A 27,290-nucleotide genomic window follows, 5' to 3' on the forward strand; every position below is an offset into this window, starting at 1 on the left:
TTACTTCCGCGTTATGGGGCTCATAGAGGATGCGCAGTTGAGTCACCTCCCATGATGCTCTGGGGCCTCCCATCATGCCCCGGGGCAATGAGAACGAGTATTAATATAATATGTATTAATATAATATATTAATTAATGTATATTATTACATGTATATTATTACATATATTATTAATGTATTAATATAATATAATTATATAATATGTATTAATATAATACATCCATGGAGTGCACGGACACAGCCGTGACGTCACGCCCAGAAAGAGACTTTTCTTTGACTTTTCTGGCTGTTATAAAACATTTCTGATGGATATAAAGTCCATGACTTAAAAATATAGAATACAAAGATTAGTAATTAACTGTGATTACAGCTGGAGGTGTCCTGTCAACAGTTTTAGAGGCTTCTCTTTTACTATTGCGGTCTATGGGAAAAAAGCTTTTTGGGCCCCATGGGATTTTTTGTTGCAGTACCGCGGCTGGCCACTGGGAAAAATCGGCGTGCCTGCTGAGTGCGAGAACGGTGGCCTGTAGGAGACCCATCCAATATGGCGGCCACGCTGGATTACGTTCCAGCATGTCATGAGGCGTCTACGCATATATGTCCATAGTTGCGAGACCTGTTGCGGCTCAATATTGATCCATATATAAGGCGCACCGGATTATAAGACGCATGGTCAGCTTTTGAAAAAATTGAACGCTTTAGGTGCGCCTTATAGTGCGGAAAATACGGTGTAAATATATGTATGGTGATTAATACTCGGGGAATACCACAATTAATATTTATGAAAATCTTACTATTAATTTGTGCAGCCTTTAACTATGTCAGGTTTTTTTTTTTTCATATTTAATAACGAGGGTCAAACTGAAAAAAATAGTATTGAGTTCAAAAGGTTTTTTCCTTCTTCCTACTACTTTTTCGAGCATAACACATTAAAAAAAATATTTATTAATTCTCGTCTACTTTGTTGATGGTACATTTATTATTTAGTGATTATTATTTTTCTTTTTTGTGTTATTGATTTATTGTTCTGTTGTTTTATTTATTTATTTTGCGCTTAGGTTCGAAATAACAGATATCAATCAACCGTGCACAGAAACATGGGCGTATCTGGTTTAAAAGTCCTAAAAAGACAAAAACAGTCTCAAAAAGAAAATGTGGATGCAACCAAAGAAACCAAGGATACATATCCAAGGTTTTCAGTTGATTGTGTTTTGTGGTAATACAATAAAGCAATGAGAAGGTGAATTACATAAAGCTATTTCAGAAATTAAATAAACTCTAGATGCTAACAGGTTGAGGTGTTCCAGCCTCGCCGTCGGCAGTCATTTGTCCTGTTTTTATTCCTCAGGAAAAAGAGCCTCAAACGCAGCCGTTCACTCTCAAACCCGCCTGAACGAGAACCTCCACTAAGTATTGAATTCACTCAATTTAAAGCAAGCCGGCGTGCCCGCTGTGGCAGCTCATTACTTTGACGTGCTGATTCAATTAAGATGGATGACTCGCGCGCGTGGACTGGAACGATTTATTACTGAGCTCCTTTCATAGATCTTTCTTTTTTTTCCCCCCATCCACTGATACCTTTGTAGTGAGTTGAGGTGCAGGCTTCTCTTAACGTGTTTTAAGGTTCATTTTTAAGGTTAATTTAGAATTCTTTACCTGTTTAAATTCAGTTTGTTTTGTATATCTTTAAGTTTAATATTTGCCTCCACATGGGTAACACCTGCAATTACCCTTCACTTTATTCTGTTTTTCCCTGCTTGAGTTTATAGCTAACTTATTTAATTTTCACCAGCGGACTGTTCGGGGCCCATCTACCGAAACCGGGGGTTGTCACGGAGACCGGCGGATATCCCACCCATCGATCCTACGGTCCTAGTGGACCTGCAGAAACACGCCCAGGACGTGGCGCACAGTGTGGAGCTGATGATGCAGAGCCTCAATGGAACCATCCAGAATGTGAGTGTTGGACCTTTTTTGCTTAATGGGCCAAGTTTGAGTTATTTTATGTATCTATTACCATTTTATTGCATTTATTTAGTATTTTGATAACATCCTGTAAAGTGTATACGGGTCAATGACGAAGGAAGGATTTTCAACAGGTCAATTTTAAAATAATAAAAAAAAGAATATCAATTACAGTAGTTCAAACATTAAGAACGTTTTGTACACATAAAATCATATAAACATTTTAAATTAAAGGAGCTTGAGGCAGGATTTATGAAAAAAATTCGTATACGTTTTAGGTTTTCTAGTAATAATGTCAGATGAAGCGTTCCAAACCAAAAAGAATGAGCCCTCTAGTGTATCTCTCCTTTGCCTTGAACAGGCTGTGTGCTGCAAAATGTGCTGCAATTGTGGGGCCGAATCTCCCGCGCTGTCCTGAGGATGTGACGTCACATGACGCTGCATGCACGTTCTCCCCGTTCTCCCGTGCCGGCTTCACTGTTGGCTGCAGTACCCCCAACGGCCGTCGTGGCGAAGGGTGGCGCTAGAGAGTCTCATTTCTTAAAAGGAGCCTCATGCTCCTTTAAGTGATTTCAGAGTTTTTTGACAAGATGAATTGGCACTAGCCTTAAAAAAGGTCATGTGGTGCAACCATGTTTCATATTAAAATACATTAATTTCCTTAACATCTTGACATCTTTTTTTTTTTTACAAGTTTTCACTATTATACAAAAATTGTTGTTTTTTTAATGGTTGCGTCACATGATATTTCATAAAATGGACATCAGTCAAACTTTGTTTGTATATTATGATGGAAATATAAATACAAATGTGTTGTAATGGTCAACACATTTGTCATGTTCGGACGGTCGCACCACATTTTGATGCTTAAAACAACAACAAAATCCCAAATAACTAGTATTTTTTGTAAAATTCAAGTGAGTCCATGTGTGGGACAGGTAGGTCATATATATGGTATTTTTTTTATCGATTTAGACCTTTTTTGAATTGAAAAAAAATCCGTTTTTCAGAAAATATAGGCGTCACGTCATTGACCCATACACATGCATTACATCCACAAACATGTTTATCTGCAGACAGCTTGCCTCTACTTGGTCTGTTTCCGCCCTCTCCTTACCTCCCATTTGTTTTCCTGTTGTTTGTCTCTGCCTGCTCCTCCAGATGACGGCGCTGAGCGTGGGCTACATCCAGACCTACAGAGACTCCGTCGACAGCTTGGGAGAGTCTGTTGACATGAGCATAAAGGTGACAGCGTCTTTGTGGGTTTCCTTTTGACATAAAGCAATAAAGTTCCTGATGTTTTGTTTGTTTTTAAAGCTCTTATCATTTCATGATGGGCTGTGATTTAGTTTAGCAGTATTTGGGATATTTTGTACAACATGTGGAAGTCTTATTCTTATGGGAGAAAAGCATTAGTCAACTGGGGAGCACAGTAGATTTATAGCTTTAGCGCTAATCAGCATTGTTCGGAGAAGAAAATCAATAGCTACCAAGGCCACAGAGAGAAACCTATTCATAATTTATACTTTCATCACCTTATCTTCTCTTTTATACGCCAAAACTTCATTTCAAAGCATTTTCTTTGCTGTTATTTTGGTTTCTGTAGGGCATGTACACGCTGATGGCTCGCTGCGAGGAGCTGGATCGCTCCATGCAGCCCATACACACTCTGGCCGCTCAGATCCGTGACATCAAACGCACTCTGGACGCTCTAGAGGGGATCTGCAAGTAAACGCCAGCCAGCCTGGTCCAAATATCCATCCAAGCTTCAAAGTCGACCTCATCCTGGGCAAGGGTGACGGAAAGCAACGCAGCCCTGCGCAGGTAGCACCGGAGTCCGGGAGCCATCCCCACTTGGCATGCTGGACGATCGTCACTCATCCTTTTATCTGTTTGCCGTTTTATTATGACAATGTTCGTGTCGTGAGATCTCTAAAGATTTGTGCATACTTGGCTCTTGGGGGGTGAGCTTTTACTTCTCTCTTCATCTAATCAAGTCGTCAAGAAACAAAGTCTCACAACTAATATTGTTCTGGAAGGCAGTTGTTCCCTGGACGGACACAAACGGATGCGTGAAGACGCTGGGATGGATTGCTTTGCTTTTCCACGTTCCGGGGAGTGCGATATTATCCGTCCAGCCTGCATTGCTCAGATTGCACTAGCGCCTCTTCCCCAGACGGGGGCAGCATTTCTGCTTCTGGAGAGGCATGAGATGGAAAAAAAAAACTGCTCACAAGACAGTGACTTTTGCACAGGAACAGAGTCTATTTTTTGACCTTATGCAACAAGCAGATTCTTTCACTGCAGGCCAAGTTAAAGCAGTGTGGGTGTCTGTCTTTTTTTTAAATGTGTTTTATTTATTCAGTTGGCTCAGCATGCTCGTTTGTTCATAAACGCCGCGTCTCTGTCTCTTCAGGATCCAGCTCAGACGGTACTGCGTGCCGTCTAATGAGCTCGGTTGTTACTAAATGTTTCACTTAATCCACTCAGATGCTTTCACATCTTTCAGAAGAGGCTGTCGGCCTGAAAAACATTAGTTTCTGATACGGAAACGTGAAAGTTCAGCTCCAAATCCCCTTTCTTTGTGATCCCAGACAACTTTTTTAAAACGTATTGTTTAATCAATAAGATCGTGACAAGCTTCAGGTACTTAATTTATTTAATTATTTTTGCACATCTGGATGCCAGATTCCACATTTCAACTTGATTTGACTTTGATGTCGCAGCTGCACCAGATCCTGTCATGGGAGCATAATTTCTTCATGGTGAACAAGTAAGCCCCACATCTGTTCACATGAGTATGTGTAACAAAACATCATTGATAACCAAGTGAGGCAAAGTTTTCCTTATTAAGTAGGTTCAAAGTTAATTTGGGCCCAGAGGTGAGCGAAACTCGTCTCTGACAAATCTCTGTCTAAATCCGCCTGATGTCTGAGGAGTGTTCGCTGGGATGACCCGACTTCCACGTCCGCCTTTTTCTTCGGTCTTAACGTTTCACCAATAACCACAAACAGACTGTCGTTGTGTCTACAGGTTGCTGTGTTGCTTTCAAATAACTGATTCATAACAATTAAGCTGTCTTCAAACAGTCTTGTCTGCAAAAGCGATTATTCAATTTGCTCAAGTTCTGCATGGACATTTTGCACATAACACTTCCTAGAATCGAATCACTCACCACGACTAACCCTTGCATACATGCAAAACTATAAGGAAAACATAAATAACTTGAGGAACTTAGGAATTGAAACCAGTTCATGGAAAAAAAGCTTAATTAATCCACATTAAAGAGTTTTCATGAAATTTGAAGCCGTCGCTGTTCATTTTCATTCATTCATTTTCAGGCATAAATGATCAGCCGGTCGGTTTAAACGATACAGTATAAGGTTTCAAAAGACTCAAATGTGTCATTAACTTGGTCTGAAAATGTGGTTGTTGATACTTTGCCCGTTTTTAAATTAGCTGCTTAACGTCATGAATAAATTAGTTTGAGGTCGTTGCTGTTTCACCTTTGTGAAATGGAGGATTGTGTTTAGCGTCTGCTGTGATTCTGGATTGGTTCCATTTGCGTTGGGATGTTGGAAAAAGACAAGCTCGAACAGAAGTGTAAAGCAAGGCAAACTCGTGTTTAGTTGATTACAAAAGTTGTTTAGTCAATGATTTAAAGAAATATTGCAGTGTCACCTCATGAAACATACTTGATTTAATGACGATATGGAGGTAATTTAGTCGTTGCACTGGTGGGATTCTTGTAGTAGATCGTAGTACATGTACCACGTTTTCACAGTAATATTTGGACTGAGTATGGGGCTGTTCGTCATGGCAACATTACTTGATATGGCATGAATAATGTATTTTTCTTCAATTGGGTTTGCTTCTTTTTGTCAGTTGTAGTTTCTGATTTATTCAAAGCAATTACTGGAGCAGATTTTTGGGAAAGGTTATAAAAGCAATAGTGCAAGCAACGTGACTACTGATTTAATCTTGAGGGATAGTGCTGATGTTTACAGACGCGTTATAAAAGCCTCGGCAGGCGCTGCCGTGCGCGGCCTCCACCGCCTCTTCTTGCAGCTCTGCACCCGTCGAGGTCTTTCCAGTATAATGAGCAAAATCTTTATTCACGATAAGAGCGAGCGTTTCTCCCTGCTAGTGCAACATCGGCTCTTATTTTCCACGACCACTGTGGACGTTTAAACGGGAAGAGTAGCATCATTAAATGTTGTGGATGAATCCCCTCAGTGACGCTGAAATGGACTCGCACACGTCCAGCGCTGTGAGGAGACCCATTCCTGCTTTTAACGTGGACATAAAAAGGCTTTTCTGGGGAAGATGGACCCACGAGAGGAGATGTCATCGTCTTGTTCACGAAATGTAAATGTAATATTGATCATTTTCTGTTGTACAATCAGATGCGCCCGTGTACATAAGATCTCTTTCTGTAACTACGATGATTTAGATACCGTCATTGTCTTGAGTGTATATTTTAATGAAAAATAAATAACAAATTTACATGAGCTGCAAAAAACAATGTTTTCTTTAAATGATTTTATTTACAGTGTACTGCATCAAGGGGCACTGAGGGATGAGGAGGTGGAAGAGGCAGACATGAATAACATTTACTTGTCTTCACTGCAGACATACTGTGGCTCTCCCGACTGTGATGATGAGAAAAATACCCCAAATGTAGCAGTTTAATGGAATGTAGCCATTTAAACCTTTAAATGTGATGTGTTAAGTGTTGTAATTCCACTAGATGTCCGCCAGGGGAGGCCAGAGATCTGAGAAAACGTGTCCTGTAACCAGCAAATTGGGTTTAAAATGTATGATTCATGTGCAAAGAGGAAAGTCCTGAGACACCAGATGTTCGGCTTTAACAATTCAATTCTTCATCCTCTCTGCATGAATTCAGTCTGTTAATTTCATCATACGTAAAATGATGGTGAGGCGGATTAAAGTTGACCTGCATGACAACAGAACTTCACATCTTATTTACATTTATCAGTGAAATCCGTTAGTTTCTCATCGGGTTAGTTTGGGTTTTAATATTTGGCTCAGATTTCTTCTGTCACTCCAGTGCGCTAAGGGTGATTGCCCGGATCAGTTCAGGTAGTACACACATCCCCCCCTCAACAATCTTGAATTAAATAGTATCTATGAAACCTGTTCAAATCTTTATTTATTTGTCTATTTATAAATATCAGGAACTTTCCCTTTAACCCCGAAGTATGTTAGTATTTGTATCCTCGTGTCTAGGCACAGCTAGTGATCAGATCTGGATTCCAGTTCTGGAAGTAGTTTGTCCCCCCCCTTCTTTAAAAAAAACAACAACTTTAAAGTAATATCTGGATTATATTCAGCTACACCTTCAACTATCAGGTATTCAGTGTCTTTTCCAAGGGCACTTGAGAGGAGCTCATACTTGCAGATGTACCACAGAGCTTCCAGGTGAACGCTGGGAGTATTTTTTTTTTCTTTTTTGAGTTTAAGGACTCAGGCATAAACTTGCAGCCAACACCAGCAGCAAAATAGTCAAGTTCGGGCCGCTGACTGGACTAATACCAGCTGTGTCTGTGGCCGCTTTCAGTGAAGGCGTTGGACTTTCGGTACCAGGTGAACCAGTTCCTGCAAACTTGGTCTCAGAGGAACTTTTCCTCGTGGGTTCTGTCGTCGTTCCTGCTGAAGGTGCAGCACCTTCAGAGTTTCCTGCTGCAACTTCAGAGTTTCCTGCTGCAACTTCAGAGTTTCCTGCAGCACCTTCAGCGTTTCCCACTGCACCTTCAGAGTTTCCCTCTGTCGTTCCTCCCACCCCGTCTTTGGGGGGCTGCCGGTCCGAGACGTCCCCGTCTGCGGTCTTGTACCACTGGCACTGGAAGTCTTTTTTCCAGATCTCAGCTGGATCTGGTTCAACTGTTTTAGTGTCTGTGTCTGGCTGTTCTGTGGCTTTAGCTGCCTCCGCCTGAAGAGGAAAGAAAACAATCGTGATATTACTTTTAAATTTAGTCACAGAAATCCATGTCATGAATGCTGTGGTTTCTATTGAATGGATTTCCAAAGACCCGTCTATGTGCTGAAAGGGATCATGCGTGTTCAGACTCCATCTGTTCCTCCCCGGTTGCATCTTGGTTACTGTTTTCTCTCAGGCTTTACTTACTGGAGGAAAAGTCAGATAATTAATCTGCCTGCTGCTTATGATTGTTTATTTTTTTAAAATAAAGCATACCCAGTAGCCTAATCAACTTAGTCTAAAAATAGTGTTTCTGCTGCCAACTTCCCACACATCAACCATGAATTTCTACTTGTTTTTCTTTGATTTTGTCCTTCATTTGCTTCGGTTGACTCTGTAAACGTACTGTTAGATGGGGGAGGAGGAGGAATGAGTATTCAAAGCTACTGTTTTAGGTGTTTTTTATTTTATTGTAGGCTATTTGGATATGCAGTATATTTGTGTAATCGTGATAAGTGAAAATACAATGCATGAACCAGCTTTGTAAGTCTGGTAATAATACGTGTCAATTTAAATCCACACATCCATCCATCTTGAGGGATGCTGTAGCCCAGGGGTCTGCAACCCAAAAGGTTGAAAGAGCCATATTGGACCAAAAACACAAAAAACAAATGTGTCTGGAGCTGCAAAAAATGAAAAGTCTTGTATAAGCCTTAGAATGAAGACAACACATGCTGCATGTATCTATAGTTACTGTATAACTGGGGGAAAAAAAAAATTTTCATCATGCACTTCAAGGAAAAAGTCGAAATGTCGAGAAAAAAGTCGAAATGTTGAGAAAAAAAGTCAAAATATTGAGAAAAAAGTCAGAATTTCGAGATTAATGTTGAAGTACAATCTCGAGAAAAAAGTCGAAATGTCGAGAAAAAAAGTCAAAATTTCAAGAAAATAGTCGAAATGTCGAGATTAAAAAGGAAGGGAAAAAGGAAGAACAAAAAGAAGAAAAAAAGAAAAAGAAAAAAAGAAGAAAAAGAAGAAAAAAAGAAAAAAAAGGTCAAACATTTTTGAAAAAGCTCCAGGAGCCACTACGGCGGCGCTAAAGAGCAGCTCTGCAGCTATGCAGCTCTGGAGCCGTGGGTTGCCGACCCCTGCTGTAGCCTATCTCGGGTCACTTTTGGCCTAAAAAGGTTAAACTGAAATTGAGTTAAGGTGGAATGTTCTCACCTTGCCTGCCGCTGTGGATGGCGGTGGGAGATGGAGGTAGGCCGAGCTGCTGGGGTTCTGACGAACGCATCGACCCTTTCCCTGGCAGAGGGAGGCTGAGCAGAGCTGAGTTGCCGCGGTGACGTTGGAGGAGTATGGTCCCAAGACTTTGCGGACAAACTCCGCCAGGTCCTGGCACTCTCTCTGGAAAACAGACGGGTAAACGGTGTTTACAACTGAGACCACTACAGAAAAATGTGTGTGTTGGGGGGCATTCCCAAATGCATTCGTACTAAGTGGGAATGAGACCTAAACCTGTATCTTTTATAGATGCAGATTCTGTCATCTAAGGAGGGTTTTCATTCAGGTTGGTTTACTACAGGGGTCGGCAACCCAAAATGCTGAAAGAGCCATATTGGACCAAAAACACAAAAAACAAATATGTTTGGAGCTGCAAAAAATGAAAAGTCTTGTATAAGCCTTAGAATGAAGACAACACATGCTGCATGTTTCTATATTAGTTAGAACTGGGGGAAGATTTTTATTTTTTCATTATGCACTTCGAGAAAAAAGTCGAAATGTCGAGAAAAAAGTCAAAATGTCGAGAAAAAAGTCAAAATGTCGAGAAAAAAGTCAAAATGTCGAGATTAAAAAGGAAAGGAAAAAGGAAGAAAAAAGGGAAAAAAAGAAGGAAAAAAGGAAAAAATAAGAAAAAAAGGTAAAACATTTTTGAAAAAGCTACTAGGGCGGCGCTAAAGAGCCGCGGGTTGCCGACCCCTGGTTTACTACATCATGTTTGGGTCCATGTTTAACAATAAACAACTTTTTATTTAGTCTATTTACTCCTCCAAATATCCGAGACTGGACATGTGCACATTTAATGCAAGTGTAATTTCTTATACCTCTGTTTTAGTCTCACTTCTATCCCAGATGACGACTCCTGCTGTTCCCATGGCAGCACTTTCTCCTATAGCGTTGACCAGGTCAGCCTGTGATACATCATATTACAAGTTATGAAAGACAAACTGCACTTTTTCCAATTTATATGACTGTATGTGTTAAATATTAATCCAGCTGACTTTGAAAATCGGATTAAATAAGCATGCAGCGCGCTGGATCAAGCGAGCATCTTACCTGTGATAAAAAGGTTTTAGTTGAGGCGTAGACGCTCCTGATCAGAGGGAATACAGGCAGGTCAAAGTCGGCTCCGGCAAGAGATGATACTCGTAGCGCTTCTTTTATCACACCGGATAGATACAGTCTAGCTCCAGAGGTCCCACCCTAATGAAAGAGGGATGTTGTTAAACAATAAAAGCTGTACGTGTCATATTGCTTATAGTCCATGGGCCAGACCAGATATCAGCACCACTCAAGGTGACCAAACTTACTTGTGATTTTTGAAAAGATCCATGACTATAGATGATATTTTGGTATGATAACCTTTCCTGAGTGGCAGCTATATCATAGTTATCAGCTCATGAAGTTACCCACCCCCTTCAGGTTAATTGATGATTCTAAATTGGGTATATTATACATTTCCTGAATCCTTATGGTCCTGTGAGTATTCCAGTTTTTGTATATATTTTTTTTTGTATTTTTTGTATTTTGTGTCTCTAATGTTTATAAAACTAAGCTAATTCTTTATCTCATTGGTGTCCTTTATGACTATGTTGTGTATTTGCATGATAACGACCAGTTTGTGACATTAACCCCGTGACTGTTATAGTTTCATAGGAGCCTAATGATGCTCTTCTAGTTTAAGGCTCACAATAACCTGCAACAGTGATATATTATGGGGTATATTATACATTTCCTGAATCCTTGGTCCTGTGAGTATTCCAATTTTTGTATTTTGTGTCTCTGTTGTTCCTAGATGACACAGGGCTAAAAGATAGTATATCATTTAGGCGAAAATTGTGTAAAAATGTGTGTTGTTTATAGTTTAAAGAGCTGCAGTGACCTCTATGTTGGTCAGAAAGATTCACATCATAGCTTGAATGAATGCTTAAAAGGTCCCCTTTAAAATGATACCAAAGACAATATTGTGAAATATTGACAGATATCCTGTACATGAGTCTAAACCAGGATATGCACCAGCATCTAAAATGTAATTTTCTGAAGGGGGTGGGTAACTTCATGAGCTGATAACTATGATCCAGCTGCCACTCAGGAACGGTTATCATACCAAAATATCATCTACAGACAGGGATCTTTTCAAAAATCATGAGTAAGTTTGGTCACCTTGAGTGGTGCTGACAAGTGAAATTTTGGGTTCTGGCCCCTGGACTATTAGCCTTCCTGTGTGAAAACGATGAACGCCTGGTGCACCAACCTGCACCTTCTCCAGGGTCAGGAGAGGGTAGAGGGCCGAGCATCGTTTCCAGAGCCACAGCAGCTCGTTGTTCAGGGCCGTGTCAGCCGGGGGGCACTGGCCGGTGAAATTGCTTAAGGAGGTTTGGGTGGGGTCGGTGTTGTAGCAGGTAGGGTACGGAGAAAAACCCCACAATGCTTTGGGTCTCAACCTTTTGACCTCCCGGAGAGTCTCCATCATGACGGACTGGGCGGCTGCTTCGAAGTCTATCTGTGGTGAGATGACACAATTTTCAGATTTAAGTTACTGTATTTTCCGCACTATAAGGCGCACATTCAATGAATGACGTATTTTAAAACTTTTTCTATATATAAGGCGCACCGCATTATAAGGCGCTACAGAAGATGCTGGGGTTACGCATCCATTAGACCAAGGGTCGGCAACCCGCGGCTCTTTCATCCTTATACTGCGACTCCGAGTGGCTTGGGAGAATAAATAATTGAAGTGTATTTTATTTGTGTTAGTTCTTTAATATTTTAGTTCTAAATTGGAAGATTATTGTGATCTTGACATATTAGAATAAATATATTTTATTGTTTTTCGTCGCTCAAAATAAACGTCATACTCGCGAAAGCCGGTATACCCGCCAAAACGCCATCCATTCGTGGCGACTTTCAACCCCAGCAAGGCCAAGTATGGAGAAATGTAAGAAAAGAAAAATATCTGAAGAAAATAGAACATTCAATGATGCCTGGGCAGATTAATTTGCATTTAGCTCTGATGAGAGTGGCCTACCAGTATGCCTAATTTGTGGAGAAAAACTGTCTAACAATAAACGGTCAAATGTCATTTTAACAATGAATGACGTATTTTAAAACTTTTTCCATATCTAAGGCGCACAGGATTATAAGGCGCATGGTCAGCTTTTGAAAAAATTGAAGGCTTTTAGGTGCGCCTAGTGCGGAAAATACAGTATTTTAAAAGGGACGAATCAGATAATGAGACATTATAAAAGTTGTGTCCACATTGGCCGGGTTTCCCAGATCCGACCTCTCTTAAGGATTTAAGAGAGGTTCAAAGAAGGTTTGAACTAAGAGAGAACCCTAAGATATGGGTGTTTCCCAGATGACTTCTTAACACCGTTCTTTAGTTTCGCTCTTTCAGAAGCTCTTTGGAGCAGCTGTCCGGTTCTGAAACCAAATAATCGATGCCAGGCAAATCGATCACCGATCACTATCAGCGCATTTTCACATGCAGCACTGCTACCTAACGCACTAATTCACTGCTGCCTGTGCGTTATAATAAAAAATTAAGATGATAAATATAATTCAATGACCCTTTTTCATCCAAACGGTGCGTTACTCCGTTATTTCTGGCTACAGTGAGGCTTTTTTTCCCCACACGCAGAGACCGGGAGTAAACGTGGTGGGCGTGTGTGTGCGTTCAAAAACATGAGCCAAGAGAAGGCGAGTTTCGCAAATCGCAACGTGGAATTACAGCAATCCCTGGTTTTTCGCAGGGTTATGTTCCAAAAAGAACCCGTGATAAGTGAAATTCTTTTTACAATTATAGAGGGCTTTGTAATTGCGGAGATCAGAACCGCCTCGCACGTATTCCTCCTCTTCTGAGACGCTGCATCCCGACTCGTGTCTTTTTATCCTAAACCCCGCGGTGGGTTTTTTTCAAGAGAAGAAAATAGTTATGGGTCGTTGTCTTCGCTCTTTTTTCTTCTGGGCAAAAATATTCTTTAATATAAACCGACACCATTGATTATATTTGAGACTGAACGATTCATCAAAGGATTCCGTTCTTCGGCTGCTGATTCCCTCTCATCACACACATAGGTGCGCTCGGGCTCGGGCTCGGGCAGGAGGATCGGTGTCCCGGCTGCCTGGACAGCCGGTCCGACAGCACGTCCAGGGGACTGAAGTGCTGACGCACGAATGCGTTCATAAAAACAGTTCTGCTTCGCGCACGGCGACGCGGTTGATTTGCAGAGAGAACATGCTGTATAGCAGCCAAATTATCAAATAAATGATATTCATGATGATCGTTTTATTTGTGCGTAATGCATAAAGCATATACAGGAACACACTTGTTATTCCTTATTCTTTTTTTTTTTCCCTTTGCTGTCACCAATAAATGCTAAACAATATAAATCTAAAGTATAAAATAGATCAAAATTTGTGCGGGGTGAATTGTTTTAATATCTCATTGCTTGCTGTGATATTGATTTGCCTGACGCGGCTGGATCTGTGAGTCTTTGTTCACTAAGATGGTTGTAAAGACTGGGTCAGCAGCATCTTTCATTTCCTTCTTAATGAAAGAGATACTTAAGCTAAGAGTGACTCTGGGAAACGCGATTTTCTTTCACAGGCTCCTTAAGAAGGTTTGAAAGAAGTCTTTCGCTGTTAAGAACTACTTAACTGATCTGGGAAACCCGGCCATTATTGTTTGCATGCATTTTTTTAAAAATATACAAATTTTAACGTAAACATATCCAAAAGTGCTCTTCATCATCTGCATAAACGTTCATTATACTGAATAAAAGGCTAATTTTCCAAGCTGTTGGCTCGGTGTGTCGGCGTGTCCCTGCAGTGACGGTGGGTTTGTCACATATTACCACATGAAAGGCTCACAAGTTCTAACTATGCTCACAAGATAGGGTGTGATATCTGTGAGTTCTGTTTGTACCCAGAAGTTTAGAGTTTCATATGGAAATGAGGTTTCCTCATCTGAGGTTGGAATTCATACTTGGAAAGATGAAGTAGCCTCAGCTAGCACAGCGTCAGAATCCAGTGGCACTTCTCACATTACAACAGTAAATAATTGCCTAGTTTTTCTATTTATGCCAGTTCTGTCTTTTTTTAATCACATGAAGTCACATATACACAGTTTGTTAATCAGTACATGTGTTTCAGTGCTGTTGTGAGTACCAAATATGGTTTACAGCCTTGTTGGGAGTTAACTTATAGAGGCTAAATGGCTAATCTGACATTTGGAAAGGTTTATGGTGTCTGCAGTTTTGACAACTTTAAAACTGCAATGGTGTTAACCTGGGTGTCCTAATTCCAAGTTCCGATTTCCAAGCTAAATGGAACGCATCCTATCTAAACCTAAATCCTGAGTCATAAGCACTTCTTGACACAGAATAAATGCCTTTTTTTTATAAAGGATTTTAAAAAATCTATTTATTTATTTTCTAGCAAAAAAAAATACTCAAGTCATAATTTGCCCTCTCAAATGTCTGCTGGTGCTCATCTGTATGCAAACCGGCACACCTCAGCATGACACGGTGTCACATTGTGGCAAAAAACAATCAACAGAGTCACCTCATCGACCACTTTCTGGAAACATGCTCGACTAATCCACCACATCTAGTTGACCTTACAGGGCCAGAGTTTTTTTCCTTTTTCTGTTTTTGCCAACCCACCTGAAGCGACCCCTCGGGTGACGCACCAGTGGGCGATGTCAGATGTAACACTGTCATTACCTGCCTCTCCTTCTGGGAAGTGATCGATGACTCTGCGAGTAGCCGGGTTAGCGGCAGACCCGTAACCATGAGTCATGTTGCACAATAGATACAACTGAGTGTCAAGAAAAACCTCGCTCAGGATTTAGGATATCATGTTAGAAAGAGGTTGGAAAAAGTCCAGTGTGTGGGTACAGGCTATGGCCTGGAGTAACAAGGACTTGCAAAGATAATAATTAAACATCATTTTAACATTGAAATGAAATGAAAACAGAATTTAATTATCTTGTAACCACTGCTAAGTGTCTGTTTATTTAAGTTTAATAATTTTTTGTTTGTTTATGCTCCTTCAGCCTTTTCCTTCACTCATCCTTCCCTTATTAGGGCCCGAGCACTTAAAGTGCGAAGGCCCTATTGTATCTGTAGGAATTTTTCTGTTTTTTTTTTTTATTTTCCTTCTTCCTACGAAATGAGGGCCTTTTTGCCCCCCTAAACGTGCCCCAAAAGTCACCAAATTTTTGCATGCACTGGCAAAAAAATTTGATATTTAATGGTTTGCATTAATGGGCGTGGTCTAATGGCTCAACAGCGCCCCCTAGAAAACTTTGTGCCTTAAGCCCCACAATACCTTTTAACGTACATGCACGAAATTCGGTACACACCTGTATCATGTCGCAAATTAAAGAAAAGTCTCTTGGCGCCATGGCCCAAACCGAACAGGAAGTCGGCCATTTTCAATTAATCGTGTCATTTTGGCGCAATTTATGCCATTTCTTCGGCCGCTTCTTCGGGTGTGTTATACATCAAAATGTGCACCTCGATCCTGCGACGATGGGCATTACTTTTCTCAGTCAAAAGCGTTACCGTGGCAACGATAGACGCCAAAAAGCGCACCCCCCCCCTTCATCTGATTGGTCCATATTTGATAGTTCCTATTTCCTGCCATAACTTTTGAATGGTTTGACATGGAGACTCGTGGGTGGTGTCATTGGACTCGGTTTTGACTCCTTTACCTTAATTGGTGCAAATTAGCCCCGTCCCTTCTTCTGATTGATCGATATGTGATAGTTCCTATTTTCTGCCATATTTTTTTGAATGGTTTGACATAAAGACTCGTGGGTGGTGTCGGACTTAGTATCGGACTTAGTTTTGAGTCCTTGACCTTTTATTGGTGAAAATTGCATGCGCAAGGGCCCGTTCATCGCTGCTTGCAGCTTTAATTTTAGTTCTTGTTTTCTAATTTGTGCCAGTAGAGTACATTTCTGTTCATCACTTTAATCCTCTCCCCCTGGGCAGTTTCCTTACCCGTGACCATTTCTCCACTTCCTCTGGGGTCCAGTTGGGAAAGAAAGACTTCATCAGGTTCCTGGAGGCCTCCAGATACATGGGCTGTTTGTCCCTGCTCCTGGCCCACTGGGGCACCCACTCGGCCCAGCGCAGCACCCCGAGGCCCAGGTACCGGGGGGCGGTCAGGGCCGTCTCCAGGTCCTGTTGCGTCTTCTGGATGTGGCCGTCTAGGCGCGTGTTCTGCGGCAGCCCCCCGTTGACCGGGGTGTTCTTGTCTATGAAATAAGGGTAATCCCCGAGCGTGTCTTCATAAAAGATGGCCACGCGGCCCTCGCGCTCCATCCCAAAGGACGTGGGATCCGGCCGGCCGGGGCAGGAGGAGTCGAGGACGCCCCAGAAGATGATGAAGGGCTGTCCGGACAGAAGAGGGGGGCGGGCAGGCTGAGGTGGACCGGCCCTACAGGGGCCGGCGAAGGCACCGAGCGACGTGAGCAGGACGATGGCGGAGGAGAACGTCGACAGCAGGTTGCCAAACGTCCGTTTCGGTTGCAGCTGTGGGTCTGGATGGATCTGCGGTTCTGTCCACGCCATTGAAGCCGCTCACCCGTTCAGGCCCTCATAGCCGATCATGTTGCTGAAAAACACAGGAGCCAACATTGACAAGTCTGTAAAGTGTTGAGTTACTCAGCAAGGTCATGATCACCCTGATCAGGAAGCAGAAGTATCCTGGTCATCCATTTATACTCAATGTAAAAGAAAAAGAGGATGTTTGTTTATATGGAAGACCACCTGGCCCTCTCAGGGATTTATCTAAACCCCCAGCTTTTGTCTGACCTCAGGTTCAAAGTGTGGGTCTAATTTGTTTGGCTGTGTAGGGCTTTAAATGCTTAAACCCTGTCTATATTTATCATGCTTGATATCCACTTAAGTTTGTTTTTTGTTTTTGTTTTTTATCAAAAAAAAATTACAACTGTTTTTTTTAGACGTTAAAGGAGCATGAGGCTCCTTTTAAGAAATGAGACTCTCTAGCGCCACCCTTCACCACGACGGCCGTTGGGGGTACTGCAGCCAACAGTGAAGCCGGCACGGGAGAACGGGGAGAAAGCGCATGCAGCGTCATGTGACGTCACATCCGCAGGACAGCGCGGGAAATTCGGGCCCGAATTGCAGCACATTTTGCAGCACACAGCCTGTTCAAGGCAACGGAGAGATACACTAGAGGGCTCATTCTTTTTGGTTTGGAACGCTTCATCTGACATTATTAATAGAAAACTTAAAATGTATACGGATTTTTTTCATAAATTCTGCCTCAATCCGGCCTCAAGCTCCTTTGAACTGAAAAAATAAATGTTTCTTTTCTCTTTTATAATGACCAAATGTCCAGTTTCTACCTTGATTTGTAGTAGAAGCCTTCTTTCTCTGAGAAAAGGTTCCTCAACAAACCAGAAATTTAAAGAGAATTGATCACTGTCAACAAAATAAATAAATTCATTAAATAAGCACAGACAAAACCCCAACTTATTGAGCAAAATGTTTTGCACTGTTCTCTTATAATCAGTATAATTATGAAGAACTGGTGTCAGTGAAGAGGTCAGTTAATAAAAGAGACTTGTTTACTGTGAGAGTTTGAGTGTTACTGTCGTATTTATAGCTTTAATTCTAAAATTACTGCAATTACTGCAAAGATTCTCATTTTGACTTCTATCCATCGAGGAAATTAGTTATTTTTCATCATAACGAAGGTCAGATGAATGCTTTAATGTAGCCTGTGACTTCAAGCTAAACTGAGACAAACGTGTGTTTTCTCTTTTCTCGAATGCAGAAAAATCTAATTCAAATTTAAAACCAAATTATTTGATGTTGTAAGTCTTCTTTGCTCTAGATTAACTAAACTTTTGAAGTATTACAAATCCCAACATGTGACCGGATCACTTTGCAACTTTAATTCTGTTAATTTATGTTCAGGCTGGTTAGTATGCTTATTTGATGTTTGCTGAGGTCTTTTTTTGTACGATGATGTCGGCCTGTTAGCCGTTCCAGTAAATTTCACCAAAGCTCTCTTTGGTGAAATGGGTCTGGTACCTCTCTAATTCACAGCTATTTCCATGGGCACAGAACCTACTAAACCAGTCGTATAACGATGGTGGGGCGGACTACTGTACATGCGAACATCCAAGAGCGACCGTTTCAAACCACCAAGGTGGCTGCAGAACAGCATCAACAGGTTTTCACTGGAAAACTGTCACCAGCATGTCTACTCCACTGCACACCCTTTTTGTTAGTACCAGTTTGGTTGTGGACGGAGGTGTCAAAAGTATTCACATTCATTACTCAGGTAGAAGTATAGATACTAGAGTTTAAAAATACTCAACTCAAGTTTTTTACTCAAGTAAAAGTATAAAGTACTGGTTTAAAAACTACTTAAAGTATAAAAGTAAAAGTAATATAAGGGGGAAAAAAGCCATTAAGGACAAAAGCCATTGAAAATGAATGCATCTTAATATAATGCAAATATATTAAAGAACCATATATGTGTACTATTGAGCATTAACATGTGTTTCAGAGAGCAGAAGATATGATGATTAGTTGCCTATAAGTATTGTAATGGTGCAAAAAGTCAAACTTCAGAGGCATGTTATCATTTATCCTAACCTTTATTGGAATGTACATCCAAGTTTAGTTGCAGGAATCTGAGGGAACGGATGTAAGAACAAAACTGGACAAGAACATCTGAAACAACCACAACCAAATTCACTCTATCCGGATGGAGCAATTTTACTGGATAGTTTTTTTTTAAAGGCCGAAATGAAATAGAGTAACGAGGCTGTTTTTAAAATGTAAGGAGTAAAAAGTACAGATAATTGCATGAAAATGTAAGGAATAAAAGTAAAAAGTCGTCTGAAAAATAGTATAGATAGCCAAAATTTCTACTTAAGTAAGGTAACGAAGTATTTGTACTTTGTTACTTGACACCTCTGGTTGTGTAGCTCAGCTTCGTTTCTCTGGTAGGTCGTTAGTCTATCCAGAGGCATTCAGAGGCAGTTTCTTCTGCATCCAGCGGTACTGTCTCCCTGGAACCAGACTTAATTCCCTAATAGCAAAGAGTAAACAAATTAGTTAAGCCGGCAAGGCCCGTAGCATCCGCTGGCACAAGAGCCTGATTTTTGGTCCGTTCCTTTCCGGTGGATGCAATTAGCTTTTCCTTTTGCTTTGGGTCAGCGTTAAGAAATTAAGCACTATAGCGATATAGACATTAAAAAACATGTGACCTGCACGTATGTGCACACCAGGCGTTAGGAGGACAGTGGCAGTGGAAGTAATCAGGCCAGAAGTTCAGTTCAGGTCATTTAACACCAGTACAGAGGGAAGTTCATCTATTACAAGGAAGTAGGAAGAGAAGCGTTTGTCCTACTAGAGAAGGGAAATAGCTGCTGTTTCCCACGGTGACACTGAAAAATAGCACAATGTCCTGCAGCCAGCTCAAGATATGACACATTGAGACATGGAACTGCATTAAATGCAACTATATTTCTTCGGATTAAGGGAGACTTCTTGGATGGAAATATAACTGGAAGTTGTTTTTTTTTTTTCTCAAATCCTGTTTTTGGTGACATTTTTCCAAACTAATCACATAAAAAGTCAAAATTTCGGTGTGCACGAGCTCATTTTTGTCTCCAGAAAATTGTCACATGTTTTGTGACAAACGCCCAGCCGTTGCTTGTTAGCAGCATGTTCTCGGGGGGCAGAAAGCTGCCTGCTCCCTAACGAGCCATTAAAAAAAGAAAATGCACAACGATGTGGTACTAAAGGAAACAGTGGCTGTAATTTTAAATGTCACTAACTGTCGTAGCTTGCCGTTCTCGTGTATAAATAGACGAGGGAGGCGGAACCGAGCGCACCTTTGCTCTCATTTCTCTGTACATTTTTCTACAGGTGTTTTTAATTATCCCGCTCGTTAGATCACTCGATGGGTGGATTAGTTCTGGGAAATAAATAATTAAAACATAAGAAAACACAGCAGCGGGAGGTTTGGCTGACAGTCAAGTCTTTTGAGCAATTACTGATGGAGTGAGGTGAGTTTAAATTACTTTTGATTGATTTCACCTGCTCTTCCGGTAAAACTATCCACAGCTAAAACTAAAGTAGCCACCAATTCTTCGCTCTGCATTCTCACTGAAAACTCTCTTATTACTTTTTAACACATAGTCTCGATCTAACTAACTTAAATAAACAGTTTCAGTTTACAGGAAAACGAGAAAATCCTCTGAATTTCTGCCCTGGGCAGTTTTTCCGTGTTAGCATACAAGTGTCTGCAATCGAAACATTACACATCATGCTTTTATTCAGTAAATCCAATCCTTCTATGCCCGAATGATTGTTTTGAATCATCATCAGCACAAATATCCTCACTCAGAGATGATGATGAACAGTTTGATTAAATATTGGTTGGAAAAATTCAAGCAAAGAAATTACTGGAAGGTCATGTGCCAACGATCTGTACTTAAAACCTTTTCCACTTTATCTCATCATTTAATAGCTTAAAGGGTTCAACTTGTCTTGTTATTTCTGAGGAAAGTGTTATTTGAAAATAGATGTTTAGGAGATTACCAACTTCCTGCTTTTTGTAACCCACGACGGTACTACTCGGTCCTTTATAAGGATTTAAGTGATGCTGACAGGTGTTGAATAAACTTCCTACCAACATTATAAGCTACTAATTCCACTGACGTCAGAGGTCTCAAAGTTCACGACGTCTTGCAGATGCTTCTTTCTTTCTCAATCATTCTTGTAGAAAAAGCAAAAGATGTGACATTTCTTTCCTCGCTTAAAGAACCATCAGAGTTAGATATCTTCTAAAATTTTAGACTGACAACTGGCAAAGAGTTTGTGTCTGTAGATGATCCATCAGGTGTTTAAAGTGTTTAGTTTGAATTATTTGAATTATTTCCTTTTCTTTATATGGCTTTTTTTATTGAAACTATCGTGAAAATTCAAAGAATGATAGAGTACTTTTGTATTTGTGTCGTTCTTTATTCTTAAAATTGTCTTCATGGCCGTTGTGCCAGACATCATACTCTAATTACTCAGTATGTTCTGGGTAAATATACAAGTATATAGGGAGTAATATAGGACCCAAATACTATTGTTTCCTTTAGTTGTTGAGACTTTTGTCTAAAAAGAAACTTAAACCACTTTTAAAAGATGCTCTTTGAGGTGTCACATTTAAAACCAGTCGTAGGTCTGTTTGATTCTGTCTGAAGGTTTTGGAGAATCAGAAATTAGCATCTCACTTTATCCACAGCAGCACCTGCTTTTTCAGAAATGCTTTTTTAAATTTAATTTTTTTTTTATTCCAATATCTGTAATCCCATCATAGTGCATGTAATCCCTCTCTTACCGCTCAAAGTGAGCGGTAAACGTGAGGACTGGCTAATCTGTTCCGGATAAGCCTCTTCTCTGTGTTTACTCTTCTCTTCAGGCTGAAGCTGATCCCGTGTCCGCCACCTCCACCGCTCAAAGCAAAGGAAAACACGTCGCATTACACCATACTGAGTCTCAGAATCAGAGTTTAACGCGACTGTCAGATTTGAGCTTTCTAAGAATTTGAGATTTAAATACCTCTGATATTTATACTGATTCATTCTTTATACAATCCAAATTATTATTTTTTTTCATTAATAGGGGCCATATTATTGAGGTTTATCTTTCTGTATCTGAGGACATATATTTTAATGACCTCCAAAGAACTCGTGTTATGTGTCAAATTCCAACCCCGACACTTTGTTTTGGATCCATCATTCATTCATCCGTCCGTCATTCCAAAAGCTGTTCAGATTTCTTTTGAGTACCATGACATCAAAGAGTCACATCAGAGCTGAATTATTCATCTTCCCCATCCTTATCTCCATCCAGCTTCACATCTCGCATGCACTTGTTGTACCTCAGGAGCGGCGTGACAGAAGCTTGCCTTATTACCAGTTATGTGGAGAGGATGGAAGGAGCAAAGTGGAGTCTCACGCCTCCCCCTAAAACTGGCTGTTATGAACAGAACTATAAAGGCAAGCTTTAAAAATGTATAAAATAACTGTATTTATTTGATACTTTGACTTAAAAATATGAACAATATTATGTACCATTGAATATTGTGGCAACCTTTGAGGAAAAAAGGCAAATCATTCATTATTAAACCCTTCACTCAAGAAGGAATCCTTTAGCTGCCAGTATTAAACCAGCATTACTTATTATTATTATTTTGTTTTTGTTGTGCTGCTTATTTTAATCACGCATATTTCTGTGCCTGTTCCTCTCTAATGAAAGCCACCAGGCTATTCCATTTCCACACAATTACACAAGAAAATACAATTTCTTTTTATTTAACATGCTGGGAATTTGATTTGTTCCTTTTGCTGTCACGTATTTTAGTTATTCATTTATTTATTCAGACTACGCCAAGACATTATGCTGCCGTCTGATTAAATGAATTCAGTACATGCCTGAAAGTGTAAATACAAATTAGCCACATTGGCATCCTGACACTGTTTAATGAGAAGTTTCACTGTATAGTATTACTGAGTTGATGGAGTCGCTCTGGCCACTTTGTGGGTGAATCATTTCAACCCCGCTGTGCAGAAATTACAGACTGCGTTTTGAATCTGAAGTATTGAAAATTAGCAGTGTTCACGAGTTTAAGGATGACAATATTGGTGTAAATACATTTGAAACTGTTTCAGTCAAAGGGAATCTGCAGGAGCTCTGTGGGGACTGAGAACATCTTTAATGGATGCCTTCGTGCCGGGTTGAGGTTATGGCTCCAGGAGGCATTTTTATAAGTTTGTGCAGGGGGTTAGACCTAGATAGTCCTCCACCTAGAAAGTTACCAGATACAGTAGATCACAAGCCCTGTAACGTGCCGAAATGTCAGCGGGCCGGCCACTGGACCCCAGATTATAAGAACTGCACCTGCCAATCGTGTTGCAGGTTCCCAAATCAATGTACAGTACACATAATCTGCTGTGGCGGTCCTTAGAAAAGGGACAAGCAGAGAGACGGTGGTCTGGACATCATACGAGTTTCAGAAAATATGTGCGATGGTGTCGTGATCCCTGGAGAAGTGGCTTATCCCTTCGGTTGTGATTGTTTTTCAAAAATGGGTTTAGGTTATTTCCACATCCACGTCTACTGTCTTCAGGGAGTAAACATTCACAGTTCTGGCCCAGGCACTAGAAGGTTGTATAACTACAAACATTGGAAAGCTCTTTCTCTTTATAAGCCGAGGAGCCTGTGATTGTTTGGAATGTTTTTCCTAAGTTTTTTTGTTCTTTTGATGCAAACATTTTGCATCTATATTAGGTATAGTCGTTTTCTTTTTTCTTTTACATTTAGCTTTTCTTTCCTTTCTGGAAATATTTTCCAACAGTTGGCTTCACTTACTGATGCAGTTGAAGTTGTTTAAATCACGTCATCTTGCTGCATCCTTGTCTTCTTCTGTGGACATGACATATCTGCCGTGGGCAATCTGTCTTTGTTTACGTAACCTGAAAAGCAAACAGAAATAAAAGTTTTGTTTATGCATTTGTTGCTGGTAAATGGTCACTGTTATTCATAAGGTGGATGCATATTTTTAGGTTTTCACACACTTTTACAGTAGTAGTGTTTAAACTAATAGAGACTATGAAAATACTCTGTTTTAAAGTCTGCACTCATATATATTTATACCTTTTTTAACTTATCTTGAGATTCTACAAAGGAACTTACATAGCAAAATAGTCACTCAACGAACCATTAATCCAAACGGCGCTTATTATTATACTGCAAATATGCACTCTATGTAGTTTCCAAATTCCCACACCGATAAAGAAATCAGGAGAAGTATTGAAGCTCAGTGTTTTCCCACAAACATCTCAACACATGGCAGAGCTGGAGAACAAACAGCTGATGTTCCAGCTGGAGGACGACATATTCTAACATGCTGTGTCACACTGAGCCTCTTTATGTGCCTTCGACAGTTATTAGCACATCAAACACTTATTATGAAGCCATTCTTGACAGCATGCATTCACCTCATCTTTCCTATTAATTTTATCTGTAAAATACACATAAAAGGCCACATTTTCTGCAAAAAATTATTCGTGCAAAACCAGAAAAGCTTTGTAAAATGATGGTAAATGAAATGAGGCACGCAGCATCATCCCTGTGATAGACTTATCCTGAGGAGAACACACTGTGATGCCGAAACCTAACCGGCTCATCTAATGTCGACGTCCCATTTCAGGATTTTACGAAGGAATATGAAGACAAATTTCCATAGTCATAAAGATTCGTGTTGGAGTTTGAGTTTTAAAGAGTCGTAGTCTTGTTTCATGCACATGTATTATCGTGGTCATTCAATGAAGCATTCAGTGTCAACCGATGGCAGCATCATTGCCCTTTAAAACTTACTTTAGTTCAAACTGTGACTTAAATATGAGTTTTAAGATCTTTAGATGTTGGAGGATGTCGTATGTTACTCTTCTGAAAATCATTCCAAAGGTTCTTCCATATTTGTCTAGTGGTTTATCGGCACATAAACAATAGTAACCAGACAGGGTAGAAGCCAGGATCATATCTTCTGCCTTGCATTACACTGTGTGCACCAGTGAGGATTTGTATGTGAAAATAGTCAACGCTGACCATAAATAAGTGCACTACACCACTGCATATGGATGAAACGTAATCTGGAGACAAAACTATGTCAGCCATAACAAAGTTCCCAAAGTCACAAATGAACATTTGTACTTCTTATGAAATATATGCCCTTTATATGATACACTGAAAATAAAAAACACAAAATTAAACAATAAGAATGATAATTGCTGCTCTGATTCAGGGGTCTATGCGTCGATAAATACAATATTTTCAAAAGAAATATGTTGAAAGTTTAAAGGCTGTTTTCTAATGTTATACGTTCATCGCTCACTGACGTGAAGGTAGATTCTCGGGGGCAAAAATTACACAGTTAAACTTAGTTTTGATCAAACTTTGCACATAAAATCTAAATGAATCAAAATATCTAACTGCATTATAAACAACAAATAATTGTTTGGTATTTAATCTAGTGCTGTTATGACTTCATTTACATTGAGTAAAAATGTTTAAGTAACTGTTTTGTTAATTTTTTTAATGCAAAACATTTATTCTTAAGAAATCAACATCTCTCAGACCATTTTCTTTTCATTTGTTGCATTGCTTTTATTGGAGGAAAGAATTTTAAAATGCCTCCGTTTGGTGCTTGTTTCTTTTAATATTTGCTCGATAGATGTTATATAAATACAATTTAATTGAACAGATCCCTGTTTTATTCTGAAAGAACAAATTCCTGCTTGTTTTAGTTTACTTACAGTTTTTGCTTTTCTCCAACATCTATTATTCCCTGATTGCTTTCACCTCTTCACCATTCCCGAGTTGACCTTCTGTTCCTCCCTCTGTCTCTGTTGGGTCGTGTCTTTTTCCTGGCTGCAGTCTTTTTCTTTATTTATCTCTGCGCTGCATGTGCCTCAGTTTGCTCCCTCTTTTGTTATTGTTTTTCCTGGCTCCTTCCCGCTCCCCCTATTAAGTTCATTCATGGATTTCATTCTCTCTATTAGTTTAGCCCCCTCTCCAGTCTTTAAGCTTGCTTTCCATATGCTACATCCAGGCTTTCCCTTGAACTGACACACTAGAAATAGGTATTTATTTTCCCACTACCCCTTTGCTGCGTACGTAACCGTGCTGATTCACTATTATGTGATGTATACGGTACAACCGTGACCTTTGTGAGCCTACAATGGAGGCAAGTGGGCTGCTGAAGCACCGTTAACTCCACAACAACATACTTGAGACTGGTTTCACAATAAAATATCAGCCCACATCTAAATTGTTTTTGAATGAAACTAGCAGACAGAATTTGACCCTGCTACTACAGCATCAATCCAACAATGGGTACTGTTCAGTCTATATGTTTTAAAACAGATTAGTATTACTTTCAATCCTGCACTATATTAACACTACGCTAAAATACTGTCATTTGACACAATGTTACATTGGCTTTTGCTCGTAGTAGTTTGTACTAAGTAACACTGTAGTAACACTTACCGAAGGTCCTCGCATTTAGCTTGTAGGGCAAGGTCAACGCGGTTCAAGTTTCTCGCAGTCAGATATTGTATTCTTCCGTCTTCAATTTTATTCTACACCCTCTCCAATGGAAAAATTTAAGGACTCCTGCTGGGTTAGCGAGGGCACGGATAAGCTGTGCATGTATAACATGCAACAAAAGGCTCCTGACATCCGGAGGAGGCAGATAGGAAAAGAGAGGGAGGGAGTGGAAGAGATAAACGGACAGAAATAGACAAGAGAATTAAAAAGAGAATTAAAAAGGCATCAGGAGAGTAAGACAGGGTAAAAACCTAAGGAGGAAAGGTGCAGAAACTGGTATGAAAGGACGCCAAGGAGAGATAGAGGGGGCATTTAAGGCCTATCCGGAGATTCGGAGGAGCACGGGTAGGGGTGTGTATTGGTGTGTGTGTGTGACTTCACCTTCACAGCCAGGTTAAGCCTCCTTGCTGATTGATGGTAAGCAGGGTCAGTGTCGACCATGCCGACTCACATGATCTGCCCGTAATCCAATAAGTCCCAGCCCTCCCACTGCGGCTCTTCACCAAACAAACACCAGAGCTGTGGAGGATCACACCTGTATTCTCTCTCTTCCTCCGCCGCATTCATCATCTGTCGCTTCTCATAATTTCTCTCGTTCATAGTAACTGTCCTCCCGCTTGTTCGTCTCCATTTCAGTCAAGTATGATGTCGCTAGTCTCTTAAACCTGCCTCCTCCCCCTTTGTCGCTGTCCCGCGCCTCCAAATCCCAATCACTGTAATTAAGTTTCTCTGAATCATTCTGTTGCTCTGTTTTGACTTTGTGGCAACACCTTAATTGATTTGAGGTTTTCATGGACTGACACGGTTACAATATATTGAAAGTAGGCTTAAAATACTGACTATGATTATGAATTTGACACATTCAAAATTAAAAAAGAGGTTTAGGAATTGCATATTTCTAATGGAGACATATCCTACCCCTTTTTAGAAGTTGACTCAG

The 27,290-nt window shown here is 40.3% G+C and overlaps 2 protein-coding genes across 5 annotated transcripts in view; one reads left to right on the forward strand and one right to left on the reverse strand.

Moving 5' to 3' along the window:
* Positions 1-7,103, forward strand: part of borcs6 (BLOC-1 related complex subunit 6) — an 18,537-nt gene extending 11,434 nt beyond the window's left edge. Inside the window, exons 5-7 of the mRNA XM_061736711.1 lie at positions 1,794-1,957; positions 3,128-3,211; positions 3,573-7,103. Of these exons, the coding sequence (XP_061592695.1) occupies positions 1,794-1,957; positions 3,128-3,211; positions 3,573-3,698 (374 nt within the window). The 3' untranslated portion in view covers positions 3,699-7,103. The remainder of the gene's footprint in view (positions 1-1,793; positions 1,958-3,127; positions 3,212-3,572) is intronic.
* On the reverse strand, positions 6,494-27,290 carry si:dkey-72l14.3 (Glyco_hydro_56 domain-containing protein). 4 transcript variants are annotated; one of them, XM_061736709.1, is made up of 9 exons: positions 27,269-27,290; positions 26,291-26,475; positions 23,612-23,715; positions 16,199-16,814; positions 11,443-11,691; positions 10,245-10,391; positions 10,013-10,099; positions 9,132-9,314; positions 6,494-7,919 (listed from the first exon to the last, which is right to left on the reverse strand). In XM_061736709.1, exons 4-9 carry the CDS (start codon positions 16,769-16,771, stop codon positions 7,446-7,448), a joined length of 1,713 nt encoding a protein of 570 aa, XP_061592693.1. In that variant the 5' UTR covers positions 16,772-16,814; positions 23,612-23,715; positions 26,291-26,475; positions 27,269-27,290; the 3' UTR covers positions 6,494-7,445. The 4 variants fall into 4 exon arrangements, with proteins under 4 accessions (XP_061592693.1, XP_061592692.1, XP_061592691.1 ...); XM_061736708.1 differs by lacking the exon at positions 27,269-27,290 and adding an exon at positions 26,732-26,770; XM_061736707.1 differs by lacking the exon at positions 27,269-27,290 and having other exon boundaries at positions 26,291-26,661.

Source organism: Cololabis saira, chromosome 12 (genome assembly GCF_033807715.1).
Source record: "Cololabis saira isolate AMF1-May2022 chromosome 12, fColSai1.1, whole genome shotgun sequence".
NCBI classification, from domain to species: domain Eukaryota; kingdom Metazoa; phylum Chordata; class Actinopteri; order Beloniformes; family Belonidae; genus Cololabis; species Cololabis saira.

Bases quoted from the DNA above. Each gene is read 5' to 3' on its own strand.
- si:dkey-72l14.3 (XM_061736709.1), bottom strand. From the start codon at position 16,771: ATGGCGTGGACAGAACCGCAGATCCATCCAGACCCACAGCTGCAACCG. The intron at 11,692-16,198 runs GTAAGGAAACTG...ATCTCACCACAG, and splicing joins AAGTGGAGAAATGGTCACGG to ATAGACTTCGAAGCAGCCGC. The intron at 7,920-9,131 runs GTGAGAACATTC...TTTCCTCTTCAG, and splicing joins CATCCACAGCGGCAGGCAAG to GCGGAGGCAGCTAAAGCCAC.